This window comes from Cricetulus griseus, assembly GCF_003668045.3.
Source record: "Cricetulus griseus strain 17A/GY chromosome 1 unlocalized genomic scaffold, alternate assembly CriGri-PICRH-1.0 chr1_1, whole genome shotgun sequence".
In the NCBI taxonomy this organism is placed as follows: domain Eukaryota; kingdom Metazoa; phylum Chordata; class Mammalia; order Rodentia; family Cricetidae; genus Cricetulus; species Cricetulus griseus.
The window spans coordinates 22,355,954-22,377,276 of record NW_023276807.1 but is presented as its reverse complement, the minus strand read 5'-3'; the positions used below and the strand labels follow the sequence as shown (position 1 = coordinate 22,377,276).

The window sequence follows — 21,323 nt, the reverse complement described above, 5'->3', positions numbered from 1 at the left end:
TTTCCTTAACTTTCAAGTTAGTTAATTATCAAATAAATACTTTAGTATGTGGGGAAGAAAAAGATGGGAATGCTGTCATCACAAGATTGTTCAGTTTTGAGAATACATATAAATATTAGAGGAATCAACAAATTAATTTATTTTATGTAATTCTGTGCCTCAGTTTCATCAGTTATAGGATGTAAATAATATTTATTGAATTATAAGAATTAAATGTCAGTCTTTGTGAAGTACAAAGAAAGAAAGAATGTGCATGGCACATATTGCCATTTTAAATTTTAACTCTAAGTTAATAGAAAAATATTGTGATATGAAATGTTTTAAAAGATAGAATCTATAGTAGAGGGGTAAATAGCAACTACTGTATTAAGTGGTGGCTTAAAATCAAGTTTAAACAAATGAGAAATGACAACAAGGCCAATAAATTTGGAGTTCGGGAGCATTAATCCTTTTTCTATCTCTTGATACTGAGACACACACACACACACACACACACACACACACACACACACACACACACTTTGGTACTCTGATGTAAATGAATGGCAATGGATATACAACAACAGTATTTTCAGAGAACCAAAGTAAAGAATATATTACTTACTAAAGTAGCTGTTTAGGATTTAGTAAATAAAAACATCAGGATGAATATGTAGTCTTTAAAGATACCACTTGAGCTGGGCGTTGGTGGCACAAGCCTTTAATCCCAGCACTCGGGAGGCAGAGGCAGGTGGATCTCTGTGAGTTCAAGACCAGCCTGGTCTACAAGAGCTAGTTCCAGGACAGCCTCCAAAGCCACAGAGAAACCCTGTCTCAAAAAACCAAAAATAAAATAAAATAAAATATACCACTTGAAAGACAAATTAAGTTCTTATCTGTTCCCAAGAACAAGATTTTCTAGTTCCACATGCTGCTGACAGCTATAAAGCTTTGAAAAGCTCAAAAGACAACTGTTGTTGAGTTTTGGTATACAACAGAGCTTATGGAACTGAGGTAATTAAAATACTGAGATAAGACAAAATATCCTAATAATGTAAAGCTTTATCTTTTGCTGAACACTAGTACGTGCAACCTATAATTAACTACATCTCACATGAGAAATGACAATTACAGCAGCATTCGCACAACCTTTGTAAATTGTAAAACTTTGAAAAAAGCAACAAATTTTGATAAAAAATGTAATGAGGCCCCTGTCATATGAACGTGGGGTTATATATTTATATCTACAAAAGTGCAAAGATACTAGACTTTGTTCAATGAGCCATGAGCTTTACAAGGATGGTGGATGGGCGGGTGGATGGGCAGACGGTCAGAAAAGAAGAAAGGAAGTCTGATTTTTTTCTTGCTTAATTCCCTTATAAAACTATATTTACATCTATAAATGTAAAGAAATGTGAGGCTTTTTAATAATTGAAGTCAGCCTTGAGTGAGCATTGTCAGAGCCTTGACACAGTGAGCTGTTGATAGTTTCTTCTGGGGCTACTTTTCTTAGCTTTTGGTTTTTGTTTGTTAATGTAGTGGTATTTGCCTGCCAGAATGTCTGTGTACCTCTCACCTGCCTTGTATCCATGGAGTACAGGAGATGGTGTCTAATCCACTAGAAGTGGATTAGAGACAGTTGTAAACTGCCATGTGGGTGCTGGGAACTGAACCAGGTCCTCTGGGAAAGTAGCAAATGCTTGTAACTGCTGAGTCATCTCTCTAGCCACAGCTTTTCTTTTTCTTTTCTTTTTTTTCTCTACTCTGCCCCCAATCAAGTCCAGGATGTTAGACATACTACCAAATAAGCACTCTATTTCTGAGCTGTAATCCCCACCCTGATGTTAAGTTTTTCAAAGAGATTTAAGCTTTAGATGGAAGGAAGGCAAAACTGATTTTCCTATTAATCTCTCTAATCCAGCAGTTCTCAATCTGAAGGACAACCCTTTCATAGGGATAGCCTAAAACTGTTGGAGAAAACAGAATTTACATTACACTTCATAACAGTAGCAAAACTACAGTTATGAAGTAGCAACAAAAATAATTTTATGGTTGCAGGTCGCCACAACATTATCCAAAAGGTTGCAGCATTAGGAAGGTTGGGAACTACTGCTCTAAATCAGTGTTTCAGAGTAAAAGAAGAAATGATGGCAAATATTATTTTTGAGATAGGCCTCATTATGTAGTTCAGGCTCAAATAATTCCTCATGCTGCAACCTCCTGAAGTAGCTGTAACTATTTACCTGACCTTTATTTTTAGGTTGTATATCCACATAGTGGCTAAGCTTAAGGTCCAGAGTTGTCATCTTATATTCTGAACTTCAGTAATCAAGCTTAGACCACGTCCCTCTCTAAACTTTTTCCAACAACTATTAGACTATCTTTTTTTAATGAGTAAAAGATCAATACCTCATATTAATATATCCAATTTAGCAAATGCTTTGGGCAAAGTGACATTTACTCTGAAAAATTACTAAGTATGTCTGGCTATAGCTACGTCAGATTCTCATGTGTTTACTGGGCTGAAATTTCTTCTATTAACATATGCTGTTCTTCGGGGTCTGTGTAGGCCTTCATTTTCAGAGAAGGAAAGAACACTCCAGAGAATCTCAATAGAAATGACAGAGGTTGTATATCACTGACTCCCCAATCTGTATTTCCTTTGTCCAGACTAGAATTTCCAGATATAAAATGTTAATGCCATATACATATCTAACAGACATCTGACTCTGCCCAAACAATGGAGTATGGTCCATTCTCTTTCTTTTTCAACCTTAAACCTCCATCTATAAATGAATTCCTTCTTTCCATAAATAATTTTAAACTCATCCAAGATAGAAATTTAGGAATCATTTCTTCTTCAGAATCAAAGCCAATCTCAATTCAGTCCAACTGTTCAGGCACTCAAGTTCCCTTCTGTCCATTCTCAGATGCTATTGTGTAATTTAAACTTTCATTACAGCTCATCTGGAGCTGTACTGTTTTACATGACCTCTGCCTCCAGGATCTCCTCCTTCCTTTCTCTTTGTAGTAAAAGTTAGTGTAGCTCTAATATTTCTCCTGATTCACAATCCTCAGTGGGTTTTTCAAATCTTTAATCTCTCAGGACAATCAAAGGATGTACAACATGACACTCAATGCTTTTAATATGAAAACATGCCTTTTAAGCTTCTGCTGCCATTTTCCCACAAACAAATTTTGCCATATTACAAACTTAATAGAGCACATGTTTCTCACACCTAGACACTTTTGCTCTCATAACCTTTACAACAGAAAGGTTACAGCCCAGTTCCTGAGGATCTTTCTATGACAAAAACAGCATTGGCTCTCAGACTGCTACATTTATCAGAAGGGACTGGGAGAACAGAAATTTGAAAGGCTAATTGCCATTTACTAACTTTTCAACTGTAACTTCAAAGGCTTCTGTGCAAATATCAAATAAATATGTAACTTGTATCCTTGCGTAAACAGAGAAATTTTTCCACAATGGTCACACAAACTATTTTACCATACAAATTGATAAGAAACTACATTTTCTTTTTTTCCCATTTTTTATCTTTTGATTTCATTTTATATTCCAACTACAGCTCTCCCTCCCAACCTTCTTCCCCCCCTGACTCCCCCACTCACCTCCTCTCATCATATTTTTATTTTCAAACCATAAATATTATCTTTATATATCAAATCACTATGTCCTGCAGATATTATGATTTGGTTTTACATTACTAAAAACCAAATCATAGTCAGGGCAAACCAATTCTCACCATTTAGGAGCTAGAGACATACTACGGACCTTATACATACTAAGCAAGCCATTCTACTTGGGCTACATTCCCCACTCCCGATTCTCACTATATAGCAAACCTACAAGGTGGCACATAACGTAGGAGCTTACAGCTCTACCTCTTGAGCATTGTGGGATTATAAGTATACACCACCATGCAGGTAATGTCCATCTTTAATTAATATGATACACTTCCATCTTCCTAAATACCAACATAAAATATTTAATGGTGTGTGGTGTGTGTGTGTGTGTGTGTGTGTGTGTGTGTGTGTGTGTGTGTGTGTGTGTGTGTGTGTTGATACATTATTTATGATTTATTAAACCTTGCCTGAGGATTCAGAAAGCAAAGCCATTCTCAAGCTATAGAAATCAGGCAGTGGTAGTACACACCTTTAATCCGGATTCAGAATTAAAAGGTAGACTGGTCTATGTTAGCTCAAGGCTACACTGACTACAGGAAATTGATCCAGTCCTAAAAGAAACAACTAACACAAAGAAGATCTCAGCACTTGTGATCACATGCCTTTAATCCCAGCACTAGGGAGGTAGAGACAGGAGGATATAGCTGGGTGGAAAACGGAATACGAGGAGGAGGAGACAGGAATGAAGTGCTTTTGCCTCTGAGGATTTGTGGAGGCAGGACTGCCATTTCAGCTGGGTAGAGAGAAGAGCTTGGCTGCTTTGCTTTTCTGATCTTCATCTTGAAGCTTGAACCACAATATCAGTCATGGGTCTTTTATATATCATGCTACAAGTGTACTAATTCTTTTTTAAACATACAATATACAAAATTTAAAGGATACTGATCTGTCTGTGGTCTTCGAAAGTTTTCTGGAAGATTGGCTTCATAAAGTAGTCTTGCTTTAGTATTTCCCATATCTTGCATGCACTGTAATAAAAAAGATATCAGGTCTTTCATTATTCACATGAACAAAAGTAATTCTGGCAACTACATATACGAATACTGCATAATAGTTACTATTTCCAACATATATTCTTCTCCTTAAGATAGCAATTTAAATGCTAACTCTAAGGTTAATTATTCAAGTTCCAAATAAATGCATTATATTCAATCCTTTATCTTATACACACACAACTCCATGACTTCCCAAGTGTCTTTTTCTGTGAAAGCAGCCCTACTTTTGTATTCACTACTTCCTAAAACTGAAATTCCTGGCATTTTGTGGGTAGCTCTAATACTTACTAATATAAAACATTTGAACAGTGCCACCATTTCTAGGACTGACAACTTAAGATCAAATTTACTACAACATTTACTCCAAGGTTTTCATAATTTACAGTCAAGAAGATAATCATGGAAGCCTGGTAAAGAGAGTGTGCTGACCTAGAATTCCATATAGTAGATTAGCTGCTGTGAAATTAACCCTTTGAGAGTCTACTGAAAGCTTTCCTCACACAAAGTAAATCACCTCTGTGCTTTAATGGCTCAATATACCTGTTCTAAATTGCACAGAATGCCACTACACTTTAAAAGTGTATAATTATGCCTTCTAAGTTCCCAGTGGCAAAACTGTGAGATACTAAAATAATCAGTAAAATCTTAAATAAACATTAGTGTTTATAGAATGTTTATAGAAGGATGTTTATAGAAGGATGCTGCATATCTCTGATAAATCTAGAAGAAAGGGAGAACTATTTAAACTAGGACTGGTTAACTGTCTCAGTTTGTAAACACTTGCTGAGATTCCCAGCTCTCACATAAACAGCTAGGCATTATACAGCACACACATACAGACTCCTGAAGCTCACTGACCAACTAGCCAAACCAGTCAATGAACATTCAGGTTCAGTGAAAAAGCATGTCTCAAAATATAAGAACATGTGGCACACTCCTTCAGTCTCAGCACTGGGGAGGCAGAGGCAGAGGTATCACACAGCAAGAAGTTCTGGATCAGCCAGGTCTTCAGTGCTCTAGCCTCCAAGGGCAGACACACACCATTTAGAACTTCTACCTTATTTTCTGAGGAACAGACTACAGGAAAGAAGAATCTGATGGCCAGGTCAAAACATTCTTATATAATGATATAAAAACATATATCATCTAAATGTTTGTATATTTATGCAGAGTACTTCAAGAATGACACACAAGACACTGATTAACATGGCTGTTTCTATGAAAACTGGATGACTGATGGTAGAATTAAGAGAATTCATTTCACAATGTTGTAATCTTAGAGGTTTACTTAATGCCCATATATTTCCCATTCCCCCAAACTGAATAAAATTGAGAAGGGATATTAATTCCATATGTTCCCTAAAGTCATAATAATAGCACAGAACTGAGCCAGGCAGTGGTGGAGAACACCTTACTCCCAGCATTCAAAAGGTAGAGGCAGGTGGATCTCTGTGTGTTCAAGGACAGCCTGGTCTAAAGAGCTAGTTCCAGGACAGGCTCCAAAATTACAGAGAAACCCTCTCTCAAACAAACAAACAATAGAACAGAACTGAATGGAGAGAGGCATAAAAAATGTGGCAAGAATAAAATGTCTGTTACCATGTAAAGACTGAAAATTAATTCAAAGTCAAATGTATAAAGAAGCCAATATGCTTCCAGGATTCTCATGACTTCTCTGAAGCCTAGGGTTCGAACAGGTAACATACCCATTTTCAAATGCACATGCTGTCACAACATTTAGTCCCAATGAATATGCCTGAAACACCTAGGCTAGGACTCACGATGACTATAGTATGTTATAAATCAGCGTTTTCATTGTACATACAAAGTGTTCTTCCCTTGTGTGAATATAATGGTATAATCACAAAAAAATAAAGACTTCTGATATGTTCCTATCATCACTCCTTTTTGTGTTACAGTGTTTGGTTAGAAAAACTGTTAAGTTGCTGATAGGAGTTCCATATAAAGCATAAAATGAACTCTGGTTTAGGATTAGGACAGATTTACCAAAAATTTCTGCAATGACCCTCAACATACTTCTTCCATTTTGTGTTATTTATTTATACAAAATGGCATTCTTAGCATTAATGTTTATAAAATCAAAATATTGAACTCTGTTGAAGACGATCTTTAACTTGTAATATCAAATATTCGGCTAAAATTAAACTCTTTATGTAACAACCAACAAGCACATCCATCTCATTAGTATGCAAATTTCCTTGTCTTTAACATCATAAATAGTAAACTCAAATATATGCTAAAAAATGCCTTTAAAATAAATAACCCCGGGGCTTTGGTGGCACACGCCTTTAATCCCAGCACTCGGGAGGCAGAGGCAGGCGGAACTCTGTGAGTTTGAGGCCAGCCTGGTCTACAGAGTGAATGCCACAGAGAAACCCTGTCTCGAAACCCCCCCCCCAAAATTAAAAAAATAAAATAAATAACCTTATTTATTATCAATAAATGTTTATATGCCATTTTACATACCTATAAACCCAACTTATATAAATATTTCACAGGCAAACAGGTCACAAGTGAAGAAAAGCTTTCGAAGGAGCTGAAGAGAGGGCTCAGAAGGAAAAAGCACTTGCTGTTCTTGCAGAGAACTCAAGCTCAGTTCCCAATACATACATCCAAAAGCTCACAACCACCCATAGCTCTAGCTACAAAGGATCTGATGACCTCTTCTGACCACTGAGAATGTACATGTGTGCACTGAAGGAACTTAGCTAGTGCACAAAAGGACCTGTATCATAGTGAGGGACTTGATCCTTCGGCTAAGAACAGTCTTCTGATGGATCAAAAGGTTATGAATCAAATAAAGGCATACATTTCAAAAAAAAAAATCTCATCCAACTAGATCATACACTCAAAAATAAGTTCAAAGCATATTCTTGGCATTTATTTACTATATCATTCCTCAATATGATCATCTTAAAATAAGTACTATTGCTGCTGAGGATCTTAAAAGTTTAATGTGTTTTACAGGAAAGGGAAGCCACTTACTCTATTCTCCATCATCAACAATTTAAAGATAAAGATTTTCAATGACCTAAACTAATGTGTGTGTTTTTTTAAAGAATAAATTATTATTAAAAGAGAAATTAATGTTGGTAGTTCCTAGAGAAAGCAAGTCTTCATGTCAACAGACTCATCACTACCACTGCTTGAAATTTCCCACAACAGCTACACATTTTCTTCTCCAAAGGCATCAGGATTCCTTACATATGAGCAAGTCTTTCTGGGCTGGTTTCAGGAGGTTCTGGGATCTAGCCACTGGAAAAGAAGGACCACCATATTTTGTCTTGAGGACTCTTTGAAATGTCTAATACGTAGTCCATTCCTTCAGTTTTGTGAAACTGTTTGGGGAAGAGGGCCTATTGTCTTTTAATTAATGTTTTAAAAATTAAAACCACAAAGTATTTTTTTATTTTTATTTTATTTTATTAGTTCAAATTAGGAACAAGCTTGCTTCAGATGTCAATCCCTTCTCCCTCTCCCTCCCCCCCAACATCCCAATTGCCCCTAGCCATCCCCCCCCACTCCCCAGGCAGGGTAAGACCCTCAAAAGGGGCTCCCCAAAGTCTACCACATCATCCTGGGCCAGGCCTAGGCTCTTCCCTATGTGTCCAGGTCAAGAGAGCATCCCTTCACATGGGATGGGCTCTCAAAATCCCTTCTTTTTTTTTTAAGACCTTACATATTTAATACAGTGTGTTACCCCTATACAAATTGGAAAAAAAATAAGTTAAACATTTCTAGACCAATATGGCTGTTAATTTTTGTACAATGCCAACTCAATATGGTAAACTGGGATACTTTTTTCCAAAGTTGACAGCACAGCTAAAGTTTCCAAAAATTCAAATTATATATGTATATATATTTATATTTATATAAAAAGACCAATAATGGCAGTATGTTATGCATCAATAGCAGCAACAGCTTTTCCAGGTTCTGCAGTCATTTGAATAAAATTGTAGAGACATGAGGCACTCTCTATTAAAAAAAAAAAAGTAAAAAACAAAATCCCAGAAAAACAGCACAGTTCTGTTACTCTTGTGGTACCTGGCACCATTTAAAAAAACAAAAAACAAAAAACAAAGTTTTACTGATGGATTAGAGGAAACCTTTTTACAATTTCAAGATATTTTCAAACCTTGATTTATCTGCTGCAGCATTTGCTGTTTAATATAAATTCAGAGTATGCATTCTTTTTTAAAAGGGCAACTAAACTAAGTATTGTTATAACAAAACTCTTTTATGTCATCTCTACTATGAAATTTACAGCATTTCAAATTCAAAAATAAGCAATTGCTTTCATCTTACATGCTCAAAGCCATGCTCAGGAGTTATCCTAGACTCTTCTGCCAGAGTCGGATTGACTTTTTTCTCCCCTACATTTCTTAAAGACTTTTCCCATGCATCATATCCATTGCCATTACTATAGCTCAACATCTAGCCACTAAGTTCCTTGGCTTTAACAGGAACATGTCCATCAGACTAATTTTCTTAAAAGCGACATGTTATTTTTCAACCCATATCAAAATACCTTGACATCTGTATCAGTTACTTGTCTCCTTGCTGTGACAAACTGCTGGGAAAAAACAACTTATGGAACGGCAGGTTTATCATGGATTATGGTTCTAGGGTATATATTCATGGAAGGCATGGCAGCAAGAGCAGAAGGCAGTTTGTCACCCTACATCCGGTCAAAAGTCAAGAGATTCTTGACTTGAAAGTGTGCTCAGCTCACTTTCTCCTTTTTATTCAGAAAGGGACCCCAACACAAGGAATGGTGCAACCCACATTTAGGGTGGGTCTTCCTCCCTCAATTAACCTAACTAGATAATCCCTCAAAGACATGCCCAGAGTTTTATTACCATGGTAATTCTATATCCTAGTAAAGCTGACAATCAAGATTAACCATTATAAATGAAATTACTACTTTTGGCTAGTACTCTCAAAAAGAAATTCATTAATATTCAATAATACAGGTCAATGGACCCTCAGCAGTCATCACAACAGATTACCAAAAAGAAGCTAACCTGCCTTAAGATATTTCAGGGCAACAATGCTGAGGGTTTTATATAATGTGTAAATGGACCAATACTACTACTACTCAACATATTAGCATTTATTGTTTATTTAAAATGTGTAAAATGTTTCATCTGTTCTAAATTACTTGATTCTCCATACAAAGCAAACAATATTACTCTTCTTATTCTACAAATAAAATATTGATGCCTCTTGAGACCAAGTACCCTGGGAAATCATACAAGTCTAACTTCAGCAGTCTGTCTTAATGACTTTGTTCTACTGCCTAGCTGGAATTACTTCCCTTGAAATGTTCTAAGCTAAAATATAGACTGAACAAAACATAGCCTGGTAAACTCAGCATTATCAACAACTACTTACTTGTTTTAATTTGGCCATCTCGGAACATACTTTTAAAATGACAGTAACTACTATGCATGGCTTACAAGTACTCACAGGGCCCACCATAAAATTCTAGATGGTCCACCTGTTTAGGTGACTGTGTTTTAAAGTAAGTCCACTGATTAGCACTGGACTCCTGAGAACAACCTAGACTCGCTTTTCACTATGGCACAGTGTAAAGAGAGCTCTGTGGACTATGGGCCTGGCAGAATATTCACTGGTGACAAACAATACTGTCTTATATTCTATAATAATTCCTACTTCAGAAAACTGACAGGCAAGACCAAATAAATATGTTCAAATACATTTCAAATATTGTACATTATTTGTTTTAAAATCCCTAATTTCTTAAAAAAGTCAGTACCTTGCCAAGCACCTATTATCTATTTCACAACCAACCAGTTAACTACAGTTCTGATGGAAAAATTATGCTCTAAACTGTACAGCTACCTGTCTCAAATAATCTGTTATTCAAATCTTCTCAATGGTCTTATTAAGTAAAATATTTCCAAAAAACTAGCATATCTAATAAGTCTATGTCTTGTCCTTGGTTTAAAATGAGCCATTAAAAAGTACACATCCTTTTGTCTTCAATGTTTTATCCTCTGTAAGCCTTTTCAAATACAACTGAAATATTTTAATCTACTCATCATTCTTTCCTGAGAAAGAGCATAGCATTTAGTTACCACATCTGCTACAGAGATGGTAGTAAGAACATTGTCTCATATGAAGTGTTCAAAAGTTCTTGGGCTGGAGAGATGGCTCAGGGGTTAAGAGCACTGAATGCTCTTCCAGAGGTCCTGAGTTCAATTCCCAGCAACCACATGGTGGCTCACAACCATCTGTAACAGATCTAATGCCCTCTTCTGGCATACAAGCATACATACATTCAGAGCACTCATACAGAAAATCTAAATAAATAAAATATTTTTTAAAAAGTTCTCCTTCTCTGACCTAATTTGTATGGCTTCTCCTCTGGGATTTTGAAAATACTAAGAGTATTTCCTTGTATAACCTTTACCAGCAAAAATCTCAGAAGATAATTTTAAGACAGAACTAAATACTTGGCTTTATAGCCTAAAGATCTTTACAAATTCTGTTACCTTAATCCACAACCATGTAGGTATATTTTTTTTCTGATTCTGAGACATGCTTGTGTATCACTGAAGTCCAACCACACACCGCTGTCCTCTGTATCTTTGAGCTTTGCATCTGTAGTTTTTTTTTTTTTTTTTTTTTTTTTTTTTGGTTTTTCGAGACAGGGTTTCTCTGTGGCTTTTGAGGCTGTCCTGGAACTAGCTCTTATTTGAGACCTGGCTGGTCTCAAACTCAGAGATCTGCCTGCCTCTACCTTCCGAGTGTTGGGATTAAAGGCATGCGCCTCCACCTCCCAGCACATCTATAGCCTCGTATCAACTACAAACTGACAATAAGAGGCAAAACTCACATCGTTATTGAATACATATATTATTATGTGCATGTGTGTGTGTTTCTTTTCTTGTCATTACTCCTTAAGCAAAATAGTCTAACAGCTACTTGGATTCCATTTAGATGTCATGCAATACTGTAAGTAACAAGAATGATTTAAAGCATGTGCAAGAATGAGTATGAATGGCTATGTGCAAATGTTATTCCAGCTATTAAAAGCACCTGAGCATCGATGGGTTTGCCTATCTAGCAGGCATCCTGGGAATAATCTTTTGTGATACCAAAAGATGGCTATGTATTGATATATTCAGAGTTTCTTAATGGCAATTTCAAAGAGCATAATAAAAATCAGTGTAATTTCACTGTGGAGGATTATACAGTAACACCAATAAAAGTAATAGTTTTTATATAGGCAGCTAACCTGAAGGATTAAAAATTAAGATTTTTAAAGATTTAAGACTGTCACCTTGGAAAAACAGCAATCTCCTACAAACTTATCTTCGACAAAGCTAACTACTCTATACAAACCAAAACTGGACAAAACAACATTTTCTCTCTGGACTGTCATCTACTACTAGCCTTTCTCCAAACATCAACAAAGTCTTCAAGTCAGTTTTCAGGTAAGAGATGATTTTTTTCCCCCTTTATCTTTACCCAACTCCCTCTACTGGCAGGAATATTAAACCATGTAATTAATAGTGGCAAATTTCACCAACCCAATTCAAACACTTTTAAATACTGTGAAATCAACATTTTGGACAAAAAAAAAAAAATTAAAACTGACTACCATAGATTCAACAAGAATATAACATCAGTGAATAACATTCAAACTTTTGATATGGCATGTATTATTTCAGCATGTATTTTAATATTAATCCTTAGACACAAGAAAGATTAAGATTTTTAAATTATTTAAAGTGCATTTCTAGTAACTTCTTGTTAAGTAATGTTTACCTGTATCTGTTCTGGCGTCCATTGATCTAGATTGACTGACTTGACCCTGGATATATGAACACCAAGATTTCTATGAATTCCAGCACATCTGATGCAAATAAACACACCAATATTCCAGGAAGCCCATCGGGGACCTAATTAAGAAAAGAAATAAGGAAAAGCAAGTATTAGAAACTTAAACATCCTGACTTGTCGCATTCTAATTCTTAGGCAGTTGTTAATAGAAGCTTATAGAAATCACACCCTCAAGTTTGTCAAATGATACTGGCAACAGTTTCAGAGAATGCCATGCCATACCTGCAATAAATAGTTACAAACCAATCTTAAGTACTTTAGTCAGGACTGGGGAGATGGATCAGTGGGTAAGAGCACTTGCTACCCATGCACAAGGACCTGAGTTCAAATCTCCAGCATCCATGTAAAATTCAAATACAGCAGTGCATGCCCATAGATAGCCACAGCACTGTTATGACAGAGCCAGAAGATTCCTGGACAGCCAGTACCCTAGCCAAAACTGAGTTTCAGACTCAGTGAGAAACGGTTCTCAAGACAACATGGTAGACAGGGATCCATAGGGACAATACCAGACAACATCCTGTTCTGGCCTCCACGTGAGCACACAACAGCACGCACACCCATATTTATTGCATACGTCACACCCAGAAAGAAAAGAACCTTAGTCATTCTGCTGGTCTTGCTCTCCTGGAAATGTTTCCCTAACTTCAAGGCTTTAAAACTGATGAATTCAAACAGTTTTCACTTCATATATTTGAATAGCAGTAATATATATCTCAATGAAAAGCTCTTTATTAACAAAATAAGATAGTAATTAAAATGTTAACAATAAATCAAAAGATTTTGTTTTATTTATGAGACAGCATCTCACTCAACAGCCCATGGCTGACCTCCAACTTGTGACTGTCCTGAAGCATCCTGAGTAGCTGAGATCCCAAGTGCAAAAGACCCATTTTTTTTTTTAAATGTAAATGCTTGTATGAATGGTATGCAGGCCTATAATCCCAAAACTCTGGAGGCTCAGGCAGGAGGGTCATGAGTTCAGGGTCAGTCTAAGGTAAATAGCAAGAGTATATCTAAATAAAATGTCAGTATCAATAAGAAAGGACAAACAGAAAAAAATAAGCGTGTACTTGAAAGAAAAAAAAAATGTTTGTTCAAGAAACATGAAAACATGCATATTCTCAAAATCACCTTAAAAATACAAAGGCCCCGACAATGGGAAAAACTTGTTTATAATAAGGAAAACAGGACTGTCTCAAAAAGCCTTTTATCCAATGATAAACCTCAAAAGTATCAGATTTTAAAATGTTTTAAAAGCAATACAGAGTATTAACCATTTATGAAGTTGAAAGCATGTGAATACAGCATATATTAATGGGAAGCTTCTACATCTGTCATGGAACTAAGGCAGGATCTGGTACTGAGAAATGAGGACGTGATCAGAGAAAAATACCTGGGAATGGTATGCAGGCAGCAGACCTGGAAGGCAGGTGGTAAGAAGACAAGTGTTTGTTTCCCTAACACTTGATATGCATATAAAGACTGACCTTCTATAAATGGCACAAGCCCTGACTATATTATTCTTTAGACTTTAAAAATCTTCTTTCCATTCATAATTTTAAGTTTTCTGAGGGTTATTTTTTACATATTGCTTGTAGAATTAAGTGGAAAATTAAGTTTCTGGAAAATGTTTCTGGATTTCTAAAAATTATCTGATCCTGAAAAATAGCTACATAAGAGCCATTAATAGGTATTAAGTTTTTAAAAGTCTGAAAGCTGTTTTAAGTGTCTACTTTCATCTGTAAGTGAAAGGTTAGTCTACAAAACCACACTGAAGCCAATGGTTACAAAATAGTAAAAATTAGACACATGCCCATCCATCCCTCCTCCCCACAGAAAGTGCACGCACATACATACATACATACATACATACATACATACACACACACACACACACACACACACACACACACACACACACACACACCCTCTAACTCTAAATATCCACCTTAGGTTTAGGAACTGGCATCTATAAACTGACACACACTTTGGAATTCCACAACTAATCCAGACACAGTTGCCTCCTCCAGCTATCCCTAACCATTTCTCACAATTTATTACATAAAAATACGCATAGTTTAAAAATTACACAGAAATCTAAATTAGATAAACAAGTAATCAATTTACCAGTTAAGTCTTACACCAAAAAAGTCGAAATGCTGATATCTCAGCTTACTGTATGTTTTACACATTTTTATTTATTTGGGCAGATCAGGAGGACCCAACCTTCCAAAAGGGTATTTGCCAAAAGCTTAAGCATTGTTAGATAAAGCTCACTGAAGAACATTGGTTTTAAGTTAAATCTATATGGTAAGCACCTCTTGAGGTTTTTCCTATTTAAATGAAGTTACTGAGGCATGAATTGTTGGGCTGGTTGACTCAAACCTGCCATATCTTTTCCCTGTCCCTTTGGAAGCTGTGGGGAACAAAACCAAGTAACTACACCAGGGAGGGCAAAGATTGGAACCAGAAATGAGCCACCTCTGCTGTCTCTGTGGTTCCTAAGTGCAGTTGGACTCTGCATGATACTGCTACCATGCTTGAAGGTGTACCCCATTGGCAGCAACCACAACTTCAGCCATGCCATTCTGCAAAACTGTGGGAGCTTTCAATAAGAGTCCATTTCCTTAGAGATTTCTGGAGCTGTTCAGAGAAATGCTATGGCTCCTCAATTTGGCTACCAATATGTGAAGGGGGCCTCACAGGAGCAGAACACTACAAGAGATTTCCCTCTAAGTACTGACAAATACAACTGTGATAGATGCCATTCAAGAAACTTTGTTTTAGTCACAGCCACACATATACCGATCAAAACATGGAATCATCTTAAGTGTCAGTCCATCAATGGGAAAGAAACAGTGATATTCTGCTTTGATTTAAGGCCCACTCCATGAGATGGAACCCATACTCTATACTGCTTGGGTTACCAAGAACCTGAGAGCAAGGGCCTAAGGGAAAACCAAAAACTACTGTTCTCCAAAAGGAACATAGCAATAAAGTGACCCCTACTGACATTCTGCTAGATCAGTGCCTTGCTCAGCCATCATCATAGAAACTTCCTCATGCAAAAGATGGCACTAAATACAGAGACCCACAGACAGACAATATATAGAGAGTGAGAGACTTCAGAACACTAAAAAGGAGTGTCTCCATCAAATCTCTCCCCCTCAGTGTTAAAGGGAACCTTGTGGAAGAGGAGTAGAAGAGCTAGAGGGTATAGAAGATACCAAAAAAACCAAGACTTTCTAGACACAGCAGGACCAATACAATATGAACTCACAGAGACTGAAGCAGTATGCACAGGGCCTACTTTCATGGGTCTGCACTAGATGGGGCCCTAGAGCCGAAAGAAGTGGACACTATTGTACTCTGTAGCATACCATTATATGTAAGTATCGCTGTTTCTTTTTTTCTTTCTATTTTCTCAAAAGACATGTAGTAATTCTAGTCACTTGTAAGGATGAAGTCTGCCACAGATTGGGAGTAAGAAGTGACTGACAAAGAAGAAAAGAACAGTTCAGCCAAGGAATATGGATTTCTGAAAAGACTTACTGTAATTTATGTTATTAGTTTTTGCTTATCATAAAATTAAAAATGCTCTGTGCTCAATTTCCACTTAACTTCCACACTAGCAATATGGTGACAGGTACTTTTTAAAAGAGGGGAAAGAGTAGACACGAGGGAAGGCCAGAATGTTAACCATTTTCTTGTAACAAGAAAAAGAGATGTGTGTCTCCGAGACGGTCAAGAGTTGCTTGTTTGTCCAAATCCAAACTTCAGTGAACTTGATATCTTCATTTCTTAGGTGCAGCTGTTGTGGAATAAATATTTTTGTTTTGATTGATCGTATCTAACACTGTTCATCTTCTCATAGCAGGACGAATTCATAGCCAAATCCTTTCTCCTTCCCATTAGTCTATGGTTCTTCCCACCACTTTTGTTACAGATTCTTTTCTCATACACTATATCCTGATTACAGCTCCCCTCCCTCTACTCCTCCCAGTTCCTCACCACCTCCACAGGATCACTCTCTCTACGGCTTTCATTAGAAAAGAACAGGCTTCTAAGAGGTAACAACAAACATAACAAAATAAAATATAGTAAGATAAAGCAAAATCCATCCCATTGAAGTTGGACAAGGGAAACCAACATAAAGAAAAGAGCCCCAGGAGAAGTCACAAGAATCAGAGACCCACTCATTCACATACTCAGGAGTCCCATTGAACACTAAACTGAAAGCTGTAATATATACACAGAGTACCTGCTGCAGACCCAGAAAGGTCCTGTAGTGAAGAAAATAATTTTGATAATCAATGTCTCTCTGTATAAGAGCTGACGCTTTAAAAAACAAAAAAAAAAAAAGTTCAAATAAGGAAAAGCAAAAACTAATGGATAAAGCACAATTCTGAACTAACTGTAGAGTCTATCTACTCTTTTACCAAGTTCACAAATAACAGATGGTTGACTAACATCATTTAATGGCTCTCAAACAACATATAATAACACTAATAAATCAAAAATTTAACAAATACAATTATGGAGTAAAGTGGCCTTGTTTTTATTTTTAAACCAAGGAATACAAAAATGAAGACAACTTTTGTACCACATTAAGAATAGGAAACTATAATTATGTAAACAGATGTTTTCAAAAGTATAAAAGTGAACAAGATGATATACAAAGCAGTTTTAATAACATGGTACACAACAGAACCAAATGTTTTCATTCGGCTTAAATAATGTGTTTAAAAAGTAAAATAAAACTTACAAATGAAGAATATGTCTCAAGAAATTTTCTCTACATACTGGTTTAGTCTTCAGAGAATAGAAGATTAATGCAAATAATTTGTATCATTTGGTCAGCAATGTCAATCTTTCACTGCAACGTAATAGTAGTAGCAATATCAATAATTCTGTCATTTTCTTCAAGTTATCTAAGAACTGCATAAGGACAGATGTTATAAATAAACCTGAATATAACTATTAACTTCAAGGAACTTGGGAGACACACAAATTTCAGTAAGAAGAAAGCATTTAAAAGTAATTTTCCTCCAAAGCCACAGAGAAACTCTGTCTCGGAAAAAAACAGGGAAAAGGGTAATTTCTTTCCATGTCTGTTACTGCTAAAACACTCTGAACTCCATTTCTACCCAAATATGTAAACACAATGACTAAAACAACTTAAAAGGCAAACAAAATGCATAAATCAGCGTTCCTAAAGAGATTAGTTATCAAAAAATGGCAAATAAAACTAGGTAAGTGCCCCACAATGAACTTAGTTTACTTCTAGGAAAACTATCTGCTACAGCACAAAGATAAACTCAAACCAAGCTGGGCTACATAAACAAGACCTTGTCTCAAAAGTAAGAAAAAAACATTGTAATAGTAGTATAGTAGTGGTGGTGGTGGTGTCCAGAACTGATAAGTAAAATTCACATTGTTTAGAACCCAATAAAAAAATTAACAGTCATTAAATTCTAGAAAGTGAAAAAAGCCAATCAATGAAAACTGACCCTGAATTTATACTGGTATCAGAAGCAGGCAGGCAGTGTAACATTATTATCACTGAGTTCTATACAGTAAAGAAGTTACTGAGTTGTAGGAAAAACTAAAACATGTTAAATGAAAGCATATCTCTGTTTGGGTACATCTAAAAAGATTCAAGTTATAATGCCTAGGATAGCAAATACTGGTCAGAATGACACCAGTAAAAATTACCCTGAATAGATGACTAGATAATGCAGGAATGAGCAAATGAAAAACATCTGACAATATCAGACTTAAGGAAAATGCAAATCAAAATGAGTCTCACAAGCCAGATATAGCAGGCAAACCTGTAATCTCAGTACGTAAGAGGCTAAGGACATCTTAGTCTACATAACTAGTTTAGAGCCAGCAAAGGCTAGCCAGAAAGACTTCTCAAAAAATCAAAACCATCAACTTAGTACTACACATTTAACACAAAAACTAAAAACAGAAAAATCGCATTAGTAGTATATAAGTCACTTTTGCATCAGTTAACAAAACACCTGGCATAGAAAACATAAGAGAGTAAGGGGTTATCTCAGCACACACATCCAAAGGGCACAGTTCATAGTTGCATGTGATGAGATTAGGCAGAACACATAGTTGCAAGAGTATGTAATAGAAGACAACTGCTCACATCACAGAAGACAAGAGGAAGAATATAATCCCAAATTCCTACCCCGAGGCCTACTTCATTCAGCTAGGCCCTACTTCCAACTTTCCAAAACAGTTCAAAATGGTGCCAGTTGAGAATCAACCATTCAAATCATGAGCCTGTGAGAGGACATTTCAGGCTCAAACTGCACCAACAAGGACTACAAAATGCTCCCCCCAAAAAAAGAGGAAGGAAGGAAGGAAGGAAGGAAGGAAGGAAGGAAGGAAGGAAGGAAGAAAGGAAGGAAGGAAGGAAGGAAGAAAGGAAGGAAGTTGAAAAATTAGGCTGTTTGCTTCACTTTGTTTTTTATGAATCGAAGGATGTAATTACCATACAAAGTCAGCAAACTGCACTGTTGGCCATCTATCTCAGAAATTGAACTTCAGTTTGCTTTCTTTTGCTGTGATAAACACCACAGTAAAAAGGAAACTGAAGAAGGAAGGATTCCAGCTTACACCTTGTAGTCCATTGCCAAGAAAACCAGGGCAAGAACCTAACCTAAGGCAGAAGCTTAAAGCAGAAACCATGGAGGAACACTGCTTACTGCCTTGTCCTTCATGGCCTGCTTATACCTTTATTAGTCCAGGTCCACTTGCTCAAAGTTGACACTTCCCACAATGGGCTGGGTTTTCCTAATAGTCAAGAAAATACCCACAGACACATCCATGGGCCCTTCTGATAGAAACAGTTCCTCAACTAAGATTCCTTCTCCCCACGTGTCTAGGCTTGTGTCAGATTGACAAAAACTAAGCAGCACAGTGTGTCTGTGTTTGTGTGGGGGTCTGCGTAGGAGTGCAAGTGCACTCAGAGCCAGAGGCACAGATTCCCCTGAAGCTGGAGTTGCAGGTGGTTGTCTGGTCCTGTACAAGAGCATGCTCTTACCAAGTGAGCAATCTCTCTAGCCCCTATACAATATTTTTAAATGGAAAAAATAATAATAAAATAAAATAAACAAAAAAAAACCAAGACTACCAAAGTATCATTATGAAAGGACAAATAAGAGGTCTTTATGGTGATGTTAACTCTTCTATATCTTGACTTGAGATGCATATTTTTGAATCTACACATATGGAAAGATGTATACAGATATATATAATATATATATATATATATATATATATATATATAAAATCACATACACAGACAGACACACACTAACTTTAGTGTAATAAGTAAAACCAGGTAAATTATATCAATGTGCATATCTTGGTTGTGGTAGTCTACAGTTTTATAAAATGTTACCATCACCAGAAACTAGATCAACTGTCTGAATTTTTTAACCAACCGAAAACAGACTACACTATCACTCACACTGTCAAAAGGCTGAATTTTTTTATGTACTGACTCACATTTCTTCCCACCAAAAAGGAAATTACTTTCTAACTCAAATATTCAAAACAAAGAATCAAAATGCACTAGAAATACTCAATACCCTACACTGAGAAAACTAATCATTTAGCAGTAAATGCATGCAAGCTGAAGTAAATTACACAGTACAATAAAATCTTCTATCCTACTCCAAAAAAAAATCCTTCAATTAATTATTTATGAAGAAAGTGCTCTGTGTGAAAGGATACATGGCAAAGAAACAAATGCATTACAAATTTAAGAACTTGCCAGGAATGGTGGCCCACACCTTTAATCCCTTGGGAGGCAGGCGTATATGACTTCGAGGCCAGCCTGGTCTACAGAGCGAGTTCCAGGACAGCCAGAGCTGTAATACAGAGAAATCCTGTCTCAAAAAAACAAAACAACAACAACAAAATAAAGAACAGTGGTTACCTCATGAAAATTATAACCCTATTTCAACTGTTAAAGCTGGAAGCATAGTAAAAGCAGTAGTAAGGATGTAAAAAAAAGATCTGAAGTTCAAGGCCAGACTCAGCTAGATGATGAGTTCATTATGGACAGCCAGGGCTCCATGAGACCTTGCCTTAATAAAATAAACATAAATTTTTAAATGTTAACATACATTTCTGTGATTTCTGTAATATGAAAAACAGGCTATCCAGTCAGCACTTGACTGAACAAGACTATTAAACCTTGAAATATAACTAATGAAACAAACTGCATGTTTAAATACAGTTAAATAGACTCACATAGCTAGTAGCTTCCAATGGGGCAGATCTAGAATTCACAGAAAAATTCAAACAATACAACTACACACACACTGCCACAATGCAGTATCAATCATTAGCATAACAGATATTTCTCAACCAGGGCATTACTGACATTTTTAACAGAACAATTTACTACATACGACTATATGGCAAAAAGAATATGTTCCTTTTGCCGGGCATTGGTGGCACATGCCTTTAATCCCAGCACTCAGGAGGCAGAAGCAGGCAGATCTCTGTGAGTTCGAGGCCAGCCTAGTCTCCAGAGCAAGTGCCAGGATAGGCTCCAAAGCTACACAGAGAAACGCTGTCTCGAAAAACAAAAAAAAAAAATTAAAAATTAAAATACATATACATATACATATATATATATATTCCTTTTAAACAAGAACGGTATTTTCAGGGCTGGAGAGATGGCTCAGAGGTTAAGAGTACTGTCTGCTCTTCCAGAGG

The 21,323-nt window shown here is 36.4% G+C and overlaps 1 protein-coding gene across 2 annotated transcripts in view; it reads right to left on the bottom strand.

The window, feature by feature from the left end:
* Smap1 (small ArfGAP 1) overlaps positions 1-21,323 on the bottom strand; it is an 80,771-nt gene that overhangs the window by 37,977 nt on the left and 21,471 nt on the right. For both annotated transcript variants that reach the window (XM_027392808.2, XM_027392807.2), the window contains exons 2-3: positions 12,498-12,631; positions 4,567-4,652 (exon numbers count right to left, since the gene is read on the bottom strand). In XM_027392808.2, the coding sequence (XP_027248609.1) occupies positions 4,567-4,652; positions 12,498-12,631 (220 nt within the window). The remainder of the gene's footprint in view (positions 1-4,566; positions 4,653-12,497; positions 12,632-21,323) is intronic.